Here is a 21759-nt window from a genome sequence, read left to right as displayed (position 1 = left end):
AAATTTTACAGTGACTTGACTGTAAGTGTTGCTATCCACCAATTGGAATTCATTCAAAATTTTGACCAAATTGCAATTTGTTTTATTAAACCAAATTGTTCACCTGGTCAGAAATTTGAACCAACTGCTGTAGAAAACCACAGTCAAGTCGTGAAAGTGCAAGGTGATAAAATAATATATACTTACAATCCTATAAGACTTTAACTTCACTTTATTGATGGTATTACTAAATCAGTCTATCAATCTGTATAGTTATATTATAGCCATTACCATACTAAAGGTGAACTGTTTTATTTTTAATTGCTATAAAAATGTCCAAACTAAGCTTTTATATAGTTTTTCTTTCGAAAAGTATTCTATATATATATATTCATAAGAATCACACATTATATGAATAAAAACATTTCATATTCAGTAAAATATTTGTGAAATTGCAATATGTTTGTAGGAAGGGGAGATAATCTTTTTTGGTTTCAAAAAATCTTTATTCAAAAGAATAGTATTTTAGGTTATCTCCCCAAGGAAACTTATCAATAGCATATTGTTATTTCACACATATTTTACTGAATATATGATGTATTATTTTAAATGATATATAATTCTTATAAATATAAAATCCGTTTCGAAAGAAAAACTATATAAAAGCTTAGTTTGGACATTTTTATAGCAATTCAAAATAAAACATTTTACCTTTAGTATGGTAATGGCTATAATATAACTATACAGATTGATAGACTAATTTAGTAATAACATCATTAAAGTGGGGTTAAAGTCTTATAGGATTGTAAGTATATTTTATTTTATCACCTTGCACTTTCACATTTTGACTGAACAACTTGTTCAATATTCTGACCAGTTGAACTATTTGATTTTATAAAACAAATTGCAATTTGGACAAAATTTTGAATGAGTTGCAATTGGTGGATAGCAACACTAACAGTCAAGTCACTGTAAAGATAAATTCTTGATTTTACCAGTTGTTATTTTATTTTATAGAATGCACTTCTGTATTGAAGATTCCAAATTCATTAAAAGGAGTATTACAGTGTAAACTAACTGATAACTGTTTAGGACTCAGCTGTTGTGTGGAATTGAAGTTTAAGCTGCCTTTTAATGGAGATGATGTAACCTTTAATATTCCATTTGGATTTAAACTGAGTCCTTGTGATTTTGAAATCGAGATCAGTTTTGGTTCATATTATCATAAAACAGTTCTTCTCAATTATGACTGGGGTAAGTTTGGAATTTGATATCAAGTCAAATTTGAAAAATATACCATTTTACTATTATCTTTTAGACTTGAATATGATAAATATTTGAAAATTAAAATACATATTTGAATAATGAGCTATTACCTTACCATATATAAGTTTGAAATGGACATAGAACTATATAAAAACATGTGTTTAGATAGTTCTGCTAGAATTCAAATGAAGCTGTCCAGTTTAAGCATTGTAAGGGGCCTCAAAATTCATCACATAAAAAGCTATCACTGAAAAAGCTATCAAATTATCAGCTGCTGTGTTCAACCTCATAAATCAACACATTTTTGCACCTTATGTGATACATGATCCTTAAAATGTTTTTGGCATTAGTTTTGCCTATGCCAATCATTTTTATTCAGATTTTGATAAGTTATTATGTTAAAAGTTGCATCAAATTTGGTTGAAATTATATTTCCCGTAATATGCATTTATTCATTTATAGCACTTGGAAACATAATTTTTATGCCCCACCTACGATAGTAGAGGGGCATTATGTTTTCTGGTCTGTGGCTCCATTCGTCTGTGCGTCCGTCCGTTCAGGTTAAAGTTTTTGGTCAAGGTAGTTTTTGATGAAGCTGAAGTCCAATCAACTTGAAACTTAGTAGACCTGTTGCTTATGATATGATCTTTCTAATTTTAAAGCTAAATTAGACTTTTGACCCCAATTTTACGGTCCACTGAACATAGAAAATGAAAGTGGGAGTTTCAGGTTAAAGTTTTTGGTCAAGGTAGATTTTGGTGAAGCTGAAGTCCAATCAACTTGAAACTTAGTAAACTTGTTGCTTATGATATAATCTTTTTAATTTTGAAGCCAAATTAGACTTTTGACCCCAATTTCACGGTCCACTAAACATAGAAATTGAAAGTGGGAGTTTCAGGTTAAAGTTTTTGGTCAAGGTAGTTTTTGATAAAATTGAAGTCCAATCAACTTGAAACTAAGTACATATGTTCCCTATAGTATAATCTTTCTAATTTTAATACCAAATTAGATTATTACCCAATTTCATGGTCCATGGAACATGGAAAAGGATAGTGCGAGTGGGGCATCCATGTACTTTGGACACATTCTTGTTTCTTCTTTTTTTGAAGCATTCTAAAATACAAATTTAATTATGATTAATATTTTCAACTTTAAGGAGTAGAAAATCAGCTGCCAATTGGAATAGGTGACATTGCTCCAATTATAATAAGGTAAGGTTAATATTAACATATTTTTCTATTAAATGCTGCAGTTCTAGGTACTTATAAGAATGATTATATGTTCATTGAGTCATACATAGGTTAAGATACAAAACCATACATGTCAACCTCTGACAATGGGAAATCATGTCATGACATGACATGATATGTCAAAAAGCGTGTGAAAACGCGTGACGTAGATGCGGACTTGTTAATATGAATGTGGTAATGTTGTGAATATAAAAAACAAAATATATATTCTACTGTGAACTTTTATTGTATTAAACACTGGTCTGTTATGTTGCTTTTAAAGCACCACCACTAGGCACATATTCAAAACAACTGCCAGTTTCAAGTTTAGTTGCATTTATTTGATAACAGCACACAATACAAATGTAACATAGTCAAGTTCTGATCAGAATTCAGTGTCAATTTCTTTATAAGGCTCTTTCACAGTAGGAATTGATATTTGACTGAATAAGCTTCATCAAGATTTGAAAGAATGTCATAATGTTGGTTTTTTGGCAATGTAAGATGTCATCTATTATCTCTGCCATTGCTCCCACTGCTATTGCCTGGTTAAAACTGAGTAGTTCATCAGAAAAAGCTGGTACTATGAGAGCTGATTCAACAGTTCTGTGATATTTTTATCCCCATGGCCTGTAGAAATCTGTTGCCGTTTTGGCTAGATTTGAAACTGAAATTGAAAAAGAAAAATGTTTTATAAATTTGATTTCCATCAGATAAACATGTTAAATGCTTATTCAACTAGCTACATTATATATCTCCTCTCACATGTTTTGTTTTTTTTATCATTGCAACATAGAATGCATAAATTATTACTTGTCACTTAATCATTTAAACTCAAACTCAAAAATATCATTTTTAAATCTTGAATCTTGCCAACACATCGTTTTGACTTAACAATTAATCGGCACTTTAGACGACGGAACAGGCCCTGAAAGTGACCTCTTTCTGTGCACATTTACCCTATAAAGTGAATTTGAAAGGAAGTCACAAAATCGTTAAAACTAAATCACAAACTACTTACCTTTTACTGTTTGTCATATGGAAAAATAAACAATGTGGCAGCCAAACAATTACTTCGAATTTTTCCGTATTTATCGCCGAAGAAGGAAAAAACCCGAGAATAGCGATATCACTAATGACCAAAAAATTAAAAGAACGAAAAAGCGTGTGATTGCGTGTAAAGTGGTGAAAAGCGTGTACACGCCATGTGACAAAATCCTCGCGTGTAAACAGTTGAAAAAGCATGTATTACACGCGAATATCATGTCACTTGACATGTATGTACAAAACACTTTGGATACATTTATTCTATATGCGGACTGAAGAATAATTGTATTCTTTTTGATATTTGATTTTGTGGATTTGCTTAAGTCTGCACACAAGTTCTTAGAAAATTTCTACTTTTTGAAACATTTAAAATCGTGGTTACCTTTACCCACAAAAACTGTTGTCCCATGCAAAACATTAAAAAAAACATAGCAATGAACAATCCTGAAAAAATAAAAAATCTAATTTGTTCAACCATATTAAAAAAAATATATTCATTATATTATTATGCCTATGTGTAGTGACAACTGCAAATTATACTTGTTCATCGGATTTCTTACGATAAAAAAATACCTGGCGTTAAAATATGTATAAAGTGCCTAGAAAATCAATCTACCGATGTTAGAGTAGATCTGATTTGTAACTTCCTCCCGGTCCAGGGCTGGAACCTGTACTTTTTATTTCTAACTTCTATGAGAACTCCACCTAGCATTGTGCAGAGACCTTATCCCCTCCTCTAACTCTAGCTTATAAAAATAAGATTTCGTTTCGGGAGGTGTTACATATATACATTGTAATATAATGCTGAAAATATATACTCATTAAAGTCAACTAAATCTACTCAAAATGGTTGAAAGATCACTGTTTCTTCAGGAGAAAAAAGAATGAGCACAATTCTTTTCAGATATATTTGTGTCTTTTTTAATGTTAAAAATTAATTGATTGTGACCAATTATTTACCATGTTTTTGATTTATGAATAAAATAAAGAGGTGTCGAAAGATTGCCTATGAAACCAATATTAACAGTGGCGTATCCAGAACTTTTCCTAAGGGGGGACCTGCTGACTGACATAAGGGGGGCCGCTGCAGTCATGCTTCAGTGATTCCCTATATAATCAACCAAATTTTTCCAACAAAAAGGGGGGCAGGGCACCCCCTGGATCCACCTATGATTAAAATGTTTCCAGATGACATGAATTCAAGCAATAATAGGGGAAAAAATGTGCAAAATCCATACCATGAAGTTGGCTTTTTTAAAAAGGCTCAAATATGACAAAATGTAAAACAATTCAAAAAAAAAAATAAGGATCTGCTGATTTACTAGTATTGCAAACCACAAAGATATAACAGACAGAAATCATGCTAATTGTCTTTTTTAATGTGTATAATATATATTTGAAGATACAAAGTTGACAAATTGGAAGAAGGAAAAGGATTTATTATAGATCTGAAGATAGATATATGCATCCCAATGGATGATAATAAGTATTGCTTCCCAGAAAATGGTCTTCAGGTTTTAAATCAGCATGAAATTCCAATTTGTTCCAGAAATTTTACAGGTTTGATTCCAGGTAAGCTGAAGTTGATGAATTTTGTTGATTGTGTCTTGTGAGTATATTTGCTAAAACAATAGCTGTGGTAGATCAATGCAATCTAAATGAGAAAAGCTTGAATAATTTAGAATAACTGGGTTTAATAGTATGCATTTTTCAATTGTTCCTTGATTATAGTTGTAATAACCAAATAATATTTCATTATTCCTGTATGAATTATATTTACAAAAACTATTCCGTCGAATCTTCAAATACAATACTGTAATCTCCATTCTGATACAACTGAAAGAAAAAACTGCTACTGCATAATCTTAAAAATAGTCGCAAAACACTGACAATTGTGTATGCAGGATCTGCACAATTTCAGACAGTCAATCATAGATTTGCTGCACTCAGAATTATTTCATTTTCGTTTATTACGAAATTATTCTAACCCATTATCATGATTAACATTAACCAATATTCAGAAATAAATGCACAACTTATAACTTTTAATGCTATAATTTACTCATCCATGCATATATGTAGATGTTATCAAGAAGTTTATTTATTAATTATTACAGATTTCAATCCTAAGAAATGGTTAGAAGATGTCGACATTGATTTCACAAAAGGTTTAAAAGATGCTGCAGTCAATTTTATCCTTGAACAGCTAAAACTCACTGATTTCTTTAGTGGTCCAAAGTGTGATGTTGAAAGAGCCCCTTATAGACCAAGTGTTCAGGGATGGAATAATCGTGAGTTTTTCATTCAAACAAATGTATAGCAAACTACAATAAAGCAAATTTAATTTCAATGTCAAACATCTTTAATTATCTCAGAAGAACAAAAACTGTCTTGACAGGGGCTAGGGCCTAATATAAGAGAAGCAGTTGTACAGAGTAAGCTACTCCCTGTTGGGAAGAACTTTTAATAATTTCATTATTAATTGGACATACTTAATATAAAAAAGCAAGCACAAAACTTGAGCCAAAACTTTCAGAAAATTGTACCTTGAAGTAAGGCCAAAATAAATAAATAGTGTGTTTCCGGTTTCCCGACCCTACCTCCGTTTCTGACGCCGACCCTAAACATTTTATTGACAAAAATAAAAAAATATCAAAAATCCGAGTTTTTCTTTCTTTCCGGATTCGACTCTTCGTTTAGAAAACTACAGATCTTCAAAACGTTTGATAGCAATGACCAATACAGATAAGTCAAGCGTTTCAAGAACCTAGATTTTAAATAAACAAGCATGGCTTTGATCAACCGTGCAGCATATTGGCTGTCAAATATGCAAAATGTAATCACATGGTTGCAAAATATTTAAGAGTAAAATCCACAGTGATTCGGTAAAAATCCTAGGATTTTTAAAAATAAACTGCACACTGCTAGAAAACAAAGAAATAGTAGTGTCAACGTCAAATACGTTAGTAAAGTAATACAAATAGACAGGAAATACTAAAAATTTAAGACAAGGGGGCAGACAATGTGTAAAAAGAAATAGAAAGCTTTCTCCAGTAGGGAGACATGGTGTATGATTCATGTTCATTTATAAATGAATCTGCCCCTGCACCATGTCTACTTTTTATTCTTTTAAATTCTCTCAGGCTGGTCCCACAACAGTTTATAAGGAAAAGAAGAAAGAGAAGGAAAAAAAATCATGTCCTATTAAAATATCTACATTTTTTCCATAAATTTAATAAGAAAGATTTTCACTTTTCTCAAAACCTGAAATTTTAACAATATTGTCAGAACCCCACTCTTCAAGATTAAATTCTGTCAACAAGTCAAACATCAAAACACATTTGTTCATTAAATAAAGAGGGTGCAAGAGTACTACCCCTCGACAATTATAATAAATTGCTGCTTAGCATCTATGATCAATTTTCAGTGTTTTTACTACTAAAAAAAGGGGTAGGAATCTGTTCCCACATGTATACCCTGTGTGACAGAAAACAGAAAATTTAAAAAGCTGTAGATTTTAGTACTATTATCAAAGAAGCATGCGGGCTCATCAAATGATTTCATTTGGAACCTTTTTCTGCTGTCATCGATGGAAAAAAATAAAAAATTTTCATAAAATAAAATGTTTTACCTACCTACCCTACCTAATTTTTTTCAGGGTGAAATAGGAAACACACTATTTATTTATTTTGGCCTAACCACAATCACATCCAAAAATAGACAGAATTAAATCAATGTTGATATAAGCTACAGACAACTGTTTTAACAAAACAAAATAAATTTGCATCAAAACTATTCATAAATACATGTATATTTCTTTATTTTTTATGTTCTTGATGTTTTTATGTCTATTTGTGTTATTGTTGCTATCTTATTGGAGTACACCACCCATCTCTTTTTATTCATATGGTGTAGTTTTGCAACTTGAGATAAATCTTTATGCTTTATTTAATACAGAATGTCCCTTGAGTATGTTTAACCGCCCTGATTTAGGAGACCTAATAGCATGCCACATTACAGAAACCTGCACTGGAATTGATTGCTGTGCCAATATCCCTTTCTTTGGACTGACAGTCCAACCATTCTTTGTGTTGGATCCTTGTGACTACAAGATATCATATGGAATCAATACTGAAAATGTGACAAAATCACTCTTTGACTATGAATGGGGTATGTGGTTACAGATAGTGCTTAGTTTAAACATCTCTTGATTTGAAAAAAATATTAATTGATAACAAAGGACATAGAATAGAAAATGAAATTCTTTCTTAAGGTGTAATATTAGTATACATTATTGTTTAGGGACCAGTGGAAGACCACCGATGTGTTTTAGATTTTCTGGGTGTCAAAGACCAATTGGTGACCTTCGACTGTTTCTGCCCTTTAGTCGGGATTGTGTCTTTGACACATTCCCCATTTCAATTATCATTTTTATACGACCGCAAAATTTGAAAAATTTTTCGTCGTATATTGCTATCACGTTGGCGTCTGCGTCGTCGTCCGGCGTCCGAATACTTTTAGTTTTCGCACTCTAACTTTAGTAAAAGTGAATGGAAATCTATGAAATTTTAACACAAGGTTTATGACCACAAAAGAAAGGTTGGTATTGATTTTGGGAGTTTTGGTCCAAACATTTTAGGAATTAAGGGCCAAAAAGGGCCCAAATAAGCATTTTCTTGGTTTTCGCACTATAACTTTAGTTTAAGTTAATAGAAATCTATGAAATTTTGACACAAGGTTTATGACCACAAAAGAACGGTTGGGATTGATTTTGGGAGTTTAGGTTTCAACAGTTTAGGAATTAGGGGCCAAAAAAGGGCCCAAATAAGCATTATTCTTGGTTTTCGCACAATAACTTTAGTTTAAGTAAATAGAAATCAATGAAATTTAAACACAATGTTAATGACTACAAAAGGAAGGTTGGTATTGATTTTGGGAGTTTAGGTCCCAACAGTTTAGGAATTAGGGGCCAAAAAGGGACCCAAATAAGCATTTTTCTTGGTTTTCGCACCATAACGTTAGTATAAGTAAATAGAAATCTATGAAATTTAAACAAAAGGTTTATGACCATTAAAGGAAGGTTGGTATTGATTTTGGGAGTTTTGGTCCCAACAGAATAAGGGGCCCAAAGGGTCCAAAATTAAACTTTGTTTGATTTCATCAAAATTGAATAATTGGGGTTCTTTGATATGCCGAATCTAACTGTCATGACTGTGTATGTAGATTCTTAACTTTTGGTCCCGTTTTCAAATTGGTCTACATTAAGGTCCAAAGGGTCCAAAATTAAACTTAGTTTGATTTTGACAAAAAATGAATCAGTTAGGTTCTTTGATATGCTGAATCTAAAAATGTACTTAGATTCTTGATTATTGGCCCAGTTTTCAAGTTGGTCCAAATCGGGGTCCAAAATTAATTTTTGTTTGATTTCATCAAAAATTGAATAAATGGGGTTCTTTGATATACCAAATCTAACTGTGTATGTAGATTCTTCATTTTTGGTCCTGTTTTCAAATTGGTCTACACTAAAGTCCAAAGGGTCCAAAATTAAACTTAGTCTGATTTCAACAAAAATTGAAATCTTGGGGTTCTTTGATATGCTGAATCCAAAAATGTACTTAGATTTTTTATTATGGGCCCAGTTTTCAAGTTGGTCCAAATCAGGATCTAAAATTATTATATTAAGTATTGTGCAATAGCAAGTCTTTTCAATTGCACAGTATTGCGCAATGGCAAGAAATATCTAATTGCACAATATTGTGAAATAGCAAATTTTTTTTTAATTAGAGTTATCTTTCTTTGTCCAGAATAGTAAGCAAGAAATATCTAATTGCAAAATATTGTGCAATAGCAAGATTTTTTTTTTAATTGGAGTTATCTTTCTTTGTCCAGAATCAACTTAAATCTTTGTTATATACAATATACAATGTATATTCACTTTTTACTACCAACTGATAAATTATAATAAATAACATTCAGTGATAACAAGCAGTTTTTTTTACATCTTAATATTTTATGATGTATTTAAATGAGTAGTTATTGTTGCAAACTCCATTAGAAATTTTAATTGAGATTAGTTTTGGAATAAGGGAAAGGGGGATGTGATTAAAAAAATTGGGTTCAATTTTTCTCATTTGAAATTTCATAAATAAAAAAGAAAATTTCTTCAAACATTTTTATGCCCCACCTACGATAGTAGAGGGGCATTATGTTTTCTGGTCTGTGCGTCCGTCCGTCCGTCCGTCTGTCCGTTCGTTCGTCCGTCCGTTCGTCTGTCCGTCTGTCCCGCTTCAGGTTAAAGTTTTTGGTCAAGGTAGTTTTTGATGAAGTTTAAGTCCAATCGACTTCAAACTTAGTACACATGTCCCCTATGATATGATCTTTCTAATTTTAATGCCAAATTAGAGTTTTTACCCAAATTTCACGGTCCACTGAACATGGAAAATGATAGTGCGAGTGGGGCATTCGTGTACTGAGGACACATTCTTGTTTCGAGAGGATTAATATTCAACAGCATAGTGAATTGCTCTAAGAGAAAACAAAAATTTTAAGTTCATTAGAACACATTCATTCTGTGTCAGAAACCTATGCTGTGTCAACTATTTAATCACAATCCAAATTTAGAGCTGAATCCAGCTTGAATGTTGTGTCCATACTTGCCCCAACCGTTCAGGGTTCAACCTCTGCGGTCGTATAAAGCTACGCCCTGCGGAGCATCTGGTTATATATTGTACTACAAACCTTTTTCTATATAGTTCTTTGGATTTAAAAACAAGCAATTTAAAAAAAAACACATTTTTATCTTTGGGCAAACTTCTAAGAATGAGATACTTGCCAATGAGACAAACCACCAAAGACCAAATGAATTCAAAGTTAGAAACTGTTGGTCACTGTATGACCTGCTATAATGAGCAAATCTCATACAGCATAGAAATCTATAAATGACAATTACAAGACAACTAACAAAGAACAAAAATGATATACAGCAGCAAAAGACAACAGACTCCTGGCTCAGGACAGACACACACAGAATGTGGGGTTAAAACTTTTTGATCAACCCCGACTATGGACAGTTTAATCAAATTTGAAATTATCAATGATTTGTCATCAACGTAAAATTATATTTAGGAATAACAATTATTCAGTCTTCAAAGACATTTATACGAGTCATTTTGATTGAAGAATGGGTGTTTTAACATTAATGAAAAGTGCAAAGAAAGGTCACAGTTTTTTTTATCTTAACATAACAAATTATTCTATGTTTTCAGGAAAGACTGAAAGAATATCATTAGCTAATGATGTCATCATATTTGAGTAAGTGTTGAAAGAGATGAGACTTAATTAACTGGTTATAACTAGTATTGCATTTTCCTGAATTGCTGAGGGAAAATATACCTGTATATCACAAATTAAAAGGGTGGAATTATTACCATATCATTTTGTTATTATGACAGTTTAAGGTAAATTTATGGTATACCGCCATCTTGGATTGTACAATCACAGTACAAAATCAGTCTAGTTATTTGCCCTAATCAGCAAATTTAAGAATAAAACAGATTTGCAATTTAATGGTTAGACTGTTTATTTATATAAAGAAAACTTGTTAATTTATTGTCTTATTCAAAATATTTTAACAAATATCAATCTTATTGGTTTTTAAAATCATTGAACAAACTAACCAAATTTAGGCAATTTTCAACGACTCATAGCTTGAAAAATAGCACGGTGACCCATACTTTTTATTATATTTTTGAAAAAAGCATAGTAAAATCTTCATTTTGGCAAATTATAAGAAAATTCTGTCTCAAAAAACATTTACTTATGATCTACCTTGAATTACCCAATATTTTAGATAATTTGTATTTCATTATCATCATTTGCGATTCTTACTGCACACATTTTAAAGATGCTTATCAATGGTTTGAAATTGGCAAAACATATCTTGATTACAGTTCTTCTATAAAAGCATGCAAAACAAAACATTGATAAACTTGCTTGCTATGTTTGCTTGGTTGTTTGCAAACAATAGGTAGGCAGAGTTTCTGTCTGTTTTTATATATACTGGGATTTGATTGGACAATAAGAATTGACATGAAATGAATTTAGTGTTTATTGTCCAATCATATTCCAGTAAATAGTAAATAGACTGAAACAGACTACCTACCTGTTCTTTACAGACATCCAAACAAATATAGCAAGCAAGTTAATCAATTGTTTGTTTTGCATGCTTTAATAGAAGAACTGTAAGAAGAAACTCAATTTTAATCATTAGGGAAATATTTTACACTTGTATATCCTTACTCCTTTCCATATTGTTTTGACCAGTTATTTGCATGGTCACTTGAATCAAAAGACTAAGCGGAAAATTTTTTCACTTTTCATTCAATGTCTGAAAGTGACTCAGCCTAAGAAGGAAAGAATAGCTTTAGACCTTCAGTTATTCTTATAATTTAATATGACTCCTCTATGTTCATTTATTGGATCTAGATAGTTGTATTACCTTAATTTTATGTATTTTACAGGTTTTCTGTTAAGAAGCCACCAAATTTGAAGAAGTTCATTCTTGATTTGGCTGTAAAAGTCTGTCTTACTGATAAATCTAACTGCTTTCCCAACGTGAAAGTATTTGACAACACAGAGATTCCTCAGCTTGTGTGTGATATGGAAGCTACTATTGATCTGAAAGGTAGTTATTTCCTCGTGCTGTAGTTTATTCCTGTAGAATAAAATCAAATGCCATTTTAAATACATTTTCCAGTAACAAACAAAGCCCTGGGTTATGTATACTAGATTCAACCTTGAATGTCAAAAAGGGCCACCACATGATTTTTTCTTCATTTAATGTTGTCAATGCCTAGAGATTTTATGCAGATATTGTTTTCTGAGATAATCTTAGAGATATTGAGCTTTTGCATGGTAATGCAGTAGGAGAGTGTTTTACTGCCTTTGCAACATAAGCTTTTTATCAATTTCATTAAAATCAAATCTTTATGTTTGTTTTGTTAGTTTTTTAGTTGCTTGTGTAAGGTCAGAAGACTTTCCATCAATCTGTGACTTTTAGCATTAAAACTAATCAAACCATTCTGTGCGTCCATTAGTCGTCTGTTCGTCCGTCCATTTGATGTCTGCGTCCGTTTAAAGTTTTTGGTCAAGGTACTTTTTGATGAAATTGAAGTCCAATCAATTTGAAACTTAGTACACATGTTCCTTATGATATAATCTTTTTAATTTTAAGGCCAAATTAAAGCATTGACCCTAATTTCATGGTCTACTGAACATGTAAAATGATAGTGTGAGTGGGGCATCCTGTCTACTATGGACACATTCTTGTCTACTATAGACCTACACACATTTTGTCATGTAAACTGCAAATTATTTCCTAAATATTCTAGAAATTTTATGCTCTTACTAGAAAACTTACTAGAAAACTTCCTAATGTGATTTAGGAGATAACTGTATTGTATTTTAAGCTCCAATGGCATTACTTGGTGAGTTGATGGTCACAAATTAAGTTTATTGACGACATGTTAGTATAACAAGCGAAGTTGAATTAGAATCACATTTATTTTTTATTCCACAACCTAATAAAACAATGAAGATAATTTTTATAATAAATGATAGAATCAAACTTTTTTTTACATATAAAGAAATCATATTCAGCTGTATCCTGGGTTGTTTTTTGTTGGATTGTTTTAATCTGTAAACCCTAATGAATAATTCCTATTTTTTATAAGACTTTTCTTTAACGGATTGGGCAGACAACTTAGGAGTTAATACCACAGGTTTGATGCAGACATCTTACATCAGACTTTTGCTACAACAGCTTGGACTGGATACCCTTTTGAAGTCTCCACCATGTAGTCATGGAGATGATTTGTATTACAGTTCTTCAAATGGCTGGAAAAATGGTGAAGTATTTTTGAGTTATCAGTAAAGATAAAATAATGATAATTAAATTTGATTTTTTTTGATTAATTTCATCATGACATAGTGCTGTTTTTTTTGTTGATTTTCAAAAGGGATAAAAAAAAATTATTTCTATCAAATACTATTGGTAATATAAGAAAAAATATTTTAAAAATATTTTAAAAGATACAGCATAAACCACTTATATTTAAAATACAATTGCAAATAAACAAAACTAAACAACAATGCTTGTGAAGAAAAAGATATAAAAAGAAACTCCTGGGCATAGTAGTTATTTTCATTGCATTAAAATGATTCTTCAACTTTTTGTTTAAAAATAGCTGTTAAAGATATAATCTGAAATATGATAATCTGAAGATAAATTGACTCCAAAGTTTCAATACCCATAAATTGATGAGTTGAACAGAATGTCTCTAAATGTTGTTTTTATCCTGTCTGTCTATATATGATTTGCAGTCATCAAAGTTTGTCAATATGCAAACTCCTTCAGTTTAAGAATGAATGAAACTTGATAGAAAGATCCTTTTGAAAACAATTGCTTTGGCCATTTCTAAATATGATGAAGATTTGCAATGAAATGGTACTGAAGTTTTTATCATTGTAAGAAAGGAGGAAAGACCAAAAACCCCAAAAATAATAGACAAACATGAAAGATAAAAGTGCTGTCATTATAACTCTTATATTTTTTTTATATTTTTTTTACAGATTGTCCAGCAATTACAGCATTACCAGAATTGCCAGAGTCCCTTGTCTGTTATGTACCAGATTACTGTACAGGAATAGATTGTTGTTATAACTTTGACTTCCTAAAATTGTCACTGAACATTAACTTATACATAGATACCTGTAACTACCAGATAAGAGGCAGGATTGAAACACTAGAGTTCGAAATTAATTTCTTTGATTATACTTGGGGTAAGTCATGTAGAAGAGGATTTTAATACATTGGTCACCTGTAGGGAGCTTTATAACAGAACCAAAGTTTATGGTATTTTGTGGCTATCCACTATATTGAATGTAAGCTACTGAGGATTTTTTATTTAAATTGTTGAAAAAACATTCATGATGCCAATTTTACCTTCACCAGTTTTGCTTTGAGGCTAGAATATTTGAATTCCAAAAAAAAATATTGAAAAGCTGAAGGTTGCTTACATTTTTCCCTTGCATATTAGTGTTAATTGATATGAAAATGTTACTGCAGTGTCACAGTGCACTTATGTATGATTAATGTAGAAATTAATGGCGTCATTTTGAAGTGATTTTAACTCTTGTTATGATTCTTTAAGGTGATGTCAAAGAAGAAAGGTTACAGGAAATTTTCAGAATAAAGTAAGACATTTATATATTTATTCATTTTCAGTATATTCTGTCTAAATGTCAAATTTGTTCTATTATTTTGTTCACTGTGTTATCTTTTCTTTTTAAATTTTAAATATTTATTTAGAATACAACCAGACTGTGCAAAAATTATAAACAAATTCCTCATTTATGCATCAAACTTAAGGGTAGTTTGCAGTCATCTTGTCCATCTTTAGTCAATGTTCGTCCAACAAATATGTTTGTCACGCTTTTCTCATATTTCATTGACAGCTTGAACATGTTGAAAGAGATGAGTTGTATAATGGGAGCACTTGAGATTTGTCATGTAGCTACTTTCTGTTTGCTGATAATTTGAATTTATCATAAGTTGAATGAATTTTTGACTTTTTTTCATCACACATATCTCCAATACTTATATTGAAAGTGTCTTTACTTTTATATGCAACATAACACTTTCTTCTAAAAGATTCAAAATTGACAAGCTGACTGACCAGAAGAAGTTTATAGTAGATTTGGACTTCAGTATTTGCCTTGAGAAAAATGTGTGTGAACCAACACTGAAAATCTTCAAAGAACAACTGATTCCACAGCCTCTATGTGATATGGAAATGGACTTTAAATCACTAAGTATGTTTTTTTAAGGATAATAAGATACCAATGGATAATAAGAAATCATATGGTGCAAACTGTTTCATTGTTTTTATTTACTCTTTGAAATCATTAAAAACTTAACATTAACATGTATATTGAATTATTGAAATCAATCATGATATGGAATTATTTGGTATAATATAAATTTGACCCACACACCAGATCAGTGTGTGGCAGTATACAGTATGTATATCAAATATATACAAGTTAACAGCCTATATTTGGCCCTAAGATCACCACAATTCATTTTTATAAGCCTGTCAAAATTTTGAAGGGACGTATTATGGTATACAAATGTCCGGCCTTCTGTCTGTCTGTCTTTCTGTCTGTCTGTCCGTCCGTCCGTCCGTCCGTCCGTCCGTCCGTCCGTCCACATGTTGCACTGTAACTTGAGTACCTCTTATCCAAATTTCATGAAACTTGACATCGTTGTATCTTATGATGGTCACAAGATCTGTATACTATTTGGTGATAATAGGTTTTAAACTTTTTGAGTAACAGGACTTAATAACTAAAACAGGGGTGTGTATTTTTCACATGTAGCGCTGTATCTAAAAAACAATTTCTGATTATTGCTTTAAACTTCACACACTTCTTAATTATATTAATCCATTTAAGATTTGTATACTTTTTGGTGATAATTCAAATTTCATTTAAGAGTAATTGTGTTTTTTAAAGCAATTGCTTTTATGTTATCGCGTATGGCCATCTTTGTGACCCAGATCAGAGACTCCGCCCATATCAAGCCATAGTATTTTGTTAAACAGGCTCCTGGTCTGTCATTCTTTAACACCTATGTATGTTTTCTAATGCAATACATAGCTTGAAACTTTAAAAAAACGTTAGTGGATTTAAGAAGTTTCAGAATATGTTCTTGTAGATGTATTTTTGTATTTAAAGGGTCAACCGTTTGACTATCAAATAACATAGAAGTCCGAGTGAAAAAAAGTACATTTTTATAACTGCGATTCCGTTTTCCGCCGTTCGTACGATGTTTCAACAAAATATGGATTCATTTCAGTTGTTGATTTAGTATTGAAAATTTAACTGAATTATCTCCTATTAAATACGGTTTTATATGTTTAATTTGTGTTTCTTTAAGAGGTCAGGTGCTCTTGTTCATTCATAAAATTATCGTTCATTCATACATTTATCGTAAAATCAAAATCACTACACAGGTTAATGTGTAGTGTCAAATGATTACCTGTAATCTAAAAATAGACAAACTTTGTTTGCGCAAATAATTTAGCGGAACGAAACCCTTGTTGAAAACACATAACAATAAGTTCGTTTTCCTTTTCTGTCAAAACTCCGTAATATTTATCGATCACCTTACTAATGAAATGGACCCGTCCAAACGTAGTAGATGCTAAGTCGGTCCAGATGAAGAGATATTTCAATTTGGAATTTTCTAGTTACATAGATTGAAAAAAAGTACGTCTTTTTAAATATCATGATAAAAACTGGGTATGCATAACAAATGTCAGATGAAACCATTATCCTCGTCTTTTCAGTGAACAAGTCTACTACGTTTGTTGACACTCGACGGTCCACCGTGTTAGCAATTTTATTTCACATGTTTTCGAAATATTGAAGATCATTTTTCGCAATGTTTCCTGAAAATTGATAAATGTCAAAGCAACGTAGAGCTGTTTGTTCTTGTTCGTATAATAAAATTGAGAATGGAAATGGGGAATGTGTCAAAGAGACAACAACCCGACCATATACTAGTTCAGTGATAACGATTTAATGTCATGTTTGTCTGTGATGACCCCCCTTTTCGGGATTGCATGATAATTATAGTTATCTCGTACCCACATGCACTTGTTTCTATCCATAGGAAGGTCGACTATCCATATAAAACTATTTTGGATAGAAACAAGTGCCTGTGCTCGTACCGCATCAGAAGGACATACATGTATATCAACTGAGCAATAATGTTTGGAACTTAGTTTTAAAAATGATGACAAAGTACCATTATGAAAATATTTTTATTAAGCTGAAATATACATTTATTCTTTACATGTTTATGTCTTGTAAGATTTTTTATTTCTTTCCCGTTTTTTAACATTTGCGTCTGGAATGTTTTAACTTAATCATTTGTGTTAATGGTTAAATATAAATTAATAATGAAAATTGTTAAAATTAAATCAATAAAGGAAATTATTGCCCAGTTACAAACACTACCAGGGGATAATCCATGATGATTTCTTTTTATGCCCCACCTACGATAGTAGGGGGGCATTATGTTTTCTGGTCTGTGCGTCCGTCCGTTCGTTCGTCTGTTCGTTCGTCCGTCTGTCCCGCTTCAGGTTAAAGTTTTTGGTCAAGGTAGTTTTTGATGAAGCTGAAGTCCAATCAACTTGAAACTTAGTACACATGTCCTTATGATATGATCTTTCTAATTTTACAACCAAATTAAACTTTTGACCCCAATTTCACGGTCCACTGAACATAGAAAATGAAAGTGTGAGTTTCAGGTTAAAGTTTTTGGTCAAGGTAGTTTTTGATGAAGTTGTAGTCCAATCAACTTGAAACTTAGTACACATGTTCCCTATGGTGTGATCTTTCTAATTTAATGCCAAATTAGATTTTTTACCCAATTTCACGGTCTATTGAACATGTAAAATAATAGTGCAAGTGGGGCATCCATGTACTTTGGACACATTCTTGTTGAGTTATATGTTTCAGCACATGTATATTTGACCCCAACTTTAGCCTGGTAAAAGTGTTTTCTCCTTGTGAAATATAAAACATATTAAAAATGACTTTCTGCTAAAGTCTTTTATTTATATAAAGTTAAAACCTTCTTACTTCTAACTAGACAACACTCATGTCAGGTTTAATTATTATATATAAGTCCCTAAACATTAACATGACAGCAATTGCTTTTACAGCCTTTAAGGCTTTGATTGTATATACTTTTTAACCGGATTTTTGTGACAAAAATGTCGGTTATTGATTTGGTGATGTATGGCGGGCGGGCGGGCAGGCGGGCGGCAATCAAATGTTGTCCGTGCATTAACTCATGAACCGTTCAACCAAAGCTTTTAAAATTTTAATATGTTATTACTGACAACTATACGAAGGTCAAGTTCAATAATGGCGATTTTGACTTTTACCGTTCAGGAGTTATGCTTCTTGAAAGATTGAAAAATGGAGTTTCCAGTCGTGTCCGTGCATTTACGCATGAACTATTCTACCAAAGCTTCCCAAATTTTAATATGTTGTTACTGATGACAGAATGGAGGTCAAGTTCAATAATGACGATTTTGACTTTTACCGTTCAGGAGTTATGGTTCTTGAAAGATTGAAAAATGGTGTTTCCTGTTGTGTCCGTGCATTTTCTCATGAACCATTCAACCAAAGCTTTTGAAATTTTAATATGTTGTTACTGATGACAAAATAGAGGTCGAGTTCAATAATGACGATTTTGACATTTACTGTTCAGGAGTTATGGTTCTTGAAAGATCGTAAAATGCCGTTTCCATTCACGTTGTTGCATTTACTCATGAACCATTCAATCTAAGCTTTCCAAATTTTAATATGTTGATACTGATGACAAAATGGAGGTCAAATTTGATATTGACGATTTTCACTTTCACCATTCATCAGTAATGGTTCTTGTGATATTGGCAGGACACAAATAAATGTTAATACATCTGGTTTGCTGTCGTTGTGACACCTCTTGTTGGTGATGATTCAAAATTTTATTTTAGAGTAATTGAGTTTTTTTTGTGAAAAAGGGGGGTGGGTTTTCACGTGTCACGCCATATCTCATAAATGATTTTTATGCCCCACCTACGATAGTAGAGGGGCATTATGTTTTCTGATCTGTGCCTCCATTTGTCCGTCCGTCCGTCTGTGCCTCCGTTCGTCCGTCCGGTTAAAGTTTTTGGTCGAGGTAGTTTTTGATGAAGCTGAAGTTCAATCAACTTGAAACTTAATACACATGTTCCCCATGATATGATCTTTCTAATTTTAATGCCAAATTATAGTTTTGACCACAATTTCATGATCCACTGAACATAGAAAATGATAGTGCAAAGTTCAGGTTAAAGTTTATGGTCAAGGTAGTTTTTGATGAAGTTAAAGTTACATCAACTTGAAACTCAGTACACATGTTCCCTATGATATGATCTTTCTAATTTTAATTCCAAATTAAAGTTTTGACCCCAATTTCACGGTCCACTGAACATAGAAAATGATAGTGGGAGTGGGGCATCCGTGTACTATGGACACATTCTTGTTGATTATTGCTTTAAACTTCACACACTTCTTAATTATATTAATCCAAAGATTTGTATACTTTTTGGTGATGATTCAAAATTTTATTCAAGAGTTATTGATTTTTTTGTAAAAGAAAAAGTTTTTTTTCACATGTTGCACCGTATCTCAGAAACTATTTATGATTATTGCATGAGGCTTCTCACACAAGACTAAGTGTGTATCATGAGCTCATGGCATAGCTGTTTATTAAATCCTCAGAGAATTGATAACAGTCCAGATTTTGGAAAGAAATGAACAAGAAAATATAATCAATACTATTTCTATTTTAAAGATATATCCTTGTTTGATTGGATGGGAAACAAAGGTTTAGGAATTGGAGAAAGTTTAACATCAGCACTTGCAAATCAACTGATGGAATATTTGGGTTTAAAGCCTTTTCTGAATGAAGTTCCATGTGATAGGAATGAAATACCATATAAAGATGCAGTTGATGGTTGGAACACAACAGGTAACTGTTTTATATTGATGCAAGACATCATGGGTGCTTAGAATGTTATCAATGTGTTGGAATGAAGGTTGATAGAAAAGCAAGAAGTAAAATCCAATTTATATGTGATTAAAAGAAAACTACACCATAGAATTTTAAGATAAAATGTGATAAGATAGCTCTTATAACATACTTTCAGATAAGAAAAAGAAAAAATGGTATACCAGACTTGTTTTCTTGCTTTATATTAAAATAGGTAAATTCACAACACTTTCTGTTATGGAAAATAATTTACTAGAGTTATCTCCCCTACTGAGTTATTTCCCCTTATAAAGGAAAGTTGAAAAAAAAGAATCAATCTTTTTCTTAATTTTTACCTGTTATTTTGAAAACTACAATTGAAAATGGGAACTTATTAGGAAAAATTATCAGAAAGACAAAATCTACATAAAGTTAAATGCCTGAAATTGTCAGAGGACTCCTTACTGGAGTTATTGCTCTTTCATGATGATTTTTTCCTAAAAAGAGTGCATAGAAAATGCAGTTGACCTACACAGATTATTTAGCACCTCTAATTTGTGTATTTTTTAGAAGGTGATTGAAAGTAATAAAGGAAAATATTTTTGATGAATGCTTGATCTATATACATGTAAAAACCAAACACCGTTTCAAATTGTTGACTGAAATAATACAACCATTGATATTCGTCTTAACTGTGAGCATGGCATATACTAATGTAGTATTTTTGTTACAGCTTGTCCTGTAAATATGACTTTACCTAAGATACAAAGTACCATAAGCTGTACACTACCAGATTACTGTACAGGAGTTACTTGTTGTGTTGAGGTTGGAAAAATTAGAAAATCATTCACTGTGTATGCAAACATTGATGGCTGCAATTTGAAATTGTCTTTTGGAATTGAGAAAAGGCATTTTGAATTTCCATTGATCAATTATAAATGGGGTAAGTTCTTTACTTTGAAATAAGACTAGTTTGAAATTGATAATTGTTTTACTCTTATATTTGATATGTTTCCCTCAGTTTTAGTTTGTAACCCAGATTTGTTTTCTCTTAATCAGTTATGACTTTTGAACAGCAGTATACTACTATTGACTTAATTTTACTGTTGAACAAATTCATAAAATTATTGTATTATTTAATGTTTTAATTCATTTCTTTCAGAAACACTTCAAAAGGCCTGGGTAAAAAACAAAACAATTATGAATCAGATAAGTTAAAGGCTTTATGATTTAAATCCAAAATAGCTATCTAGGTTTAGTTAAAACAAATCACTATCAGAAAACTACCATATATACAAAAATGATATTTTCTTATGCCACAAGTCCTATCTGAAAGCACAAGAAAGTTAAAGAAAAGACCAAGAGGATCACTGATCAGCTTCTCATTTAACACTTATAGAAATTGATAGGACTGAACTTGAGGAATGTATTATCTGTAAGCAAATACACATAAAGATTGAACTTAACAAGAATATACATATGACTGAAACAGAAAGTGGTTGGAGGTAAAATGGAAAAGTACCTGAATGATTGTTGCACTGAGAAAATCAATTTATCTATGCTCTGGATCTCTTTTCTTAAAAAATCAAAATTTGATAGTTACAC

General features: G+C 31.5%; 1 protein-coding gene across 1 annotated transcript; it reads left to right on the top strand.

Moving 5' to 3' along the window:
* Window positions 1–1020: 1020 nt before the first annotated feature.
* Window positions 1021–21663, top strand: LOC143057510 (uncharacterized). The gene is made up of 14 exons (XM_076230820.1): window positions 1021–1233; window positions 2402–2456; window positions 4924–5093; window positions 5639–5812; window positions 7479–7691; window positions 10787–10832; window positions 12041–12204; window positions 13253–13426; window positions 14151–14360; window positions 14732–14774; window positions 15232–15392; window positions 19978–20154; window positions 20888–21097; window positions 21647–21663. The coding sequence occupies exons 3-14, from the start codon at window positions 4994–4996 to the stop codon at window positions 21661–21663; spliced, it is 1689 nt and encodes a 562-aa protein (XP_076086935.1). The 5' UTR covers window positions 1021–1233; window positions 2402–2456; window positions 4924–4993.
* The last annotated feature ends 96 nt before the right edge of the window (window positions 21664–21759 follow it).

This window comes from Mytilus galloprovincialis, chromosome 13 (assembly GCF_965363235.1).
Source record: "Mytilus galloprovincialis chromosome 13, xbMytGall1.hap1.1, whole genome shotgun sequence".
NCBI classification, from domain to species: domain Eukaryota; kingdom Metazoa; phylum Mollusca; class Bivalvia; order Mytilida; family Mytilidae; genus Mytilus; species Mytilus galloprovincialis.
Note: the sequence above shows the minus strand (reverse complement) of the source record. Positions and strands in the feature narration are given on the sequence as shown.

Bases quoted from the DNA above. Each gene is read 5' to 3' on its own strand.
- LOC143057510 (XM_076230820.1), top strand. From the start codon at position 4,994: ATGGATGATAATAAGTATTGCTTCCCAGAAAATGGTCTTCAGGTTTTA. The intron at 7,692-10,786 runs GTATGTGGTTAC...CTATGTTTTCAG, and splicing joins ACTCTTTGACTATGAATGGG to GAAAGACTGAAAGAATATCA. The intron at 13,427-14,150 runs GTGAAGTATTTT...TTTTTTTTACAG, and splicing joins TTCAAATGGCTGGAAAAATG to ATTGTCCAGCAATTACAGCA.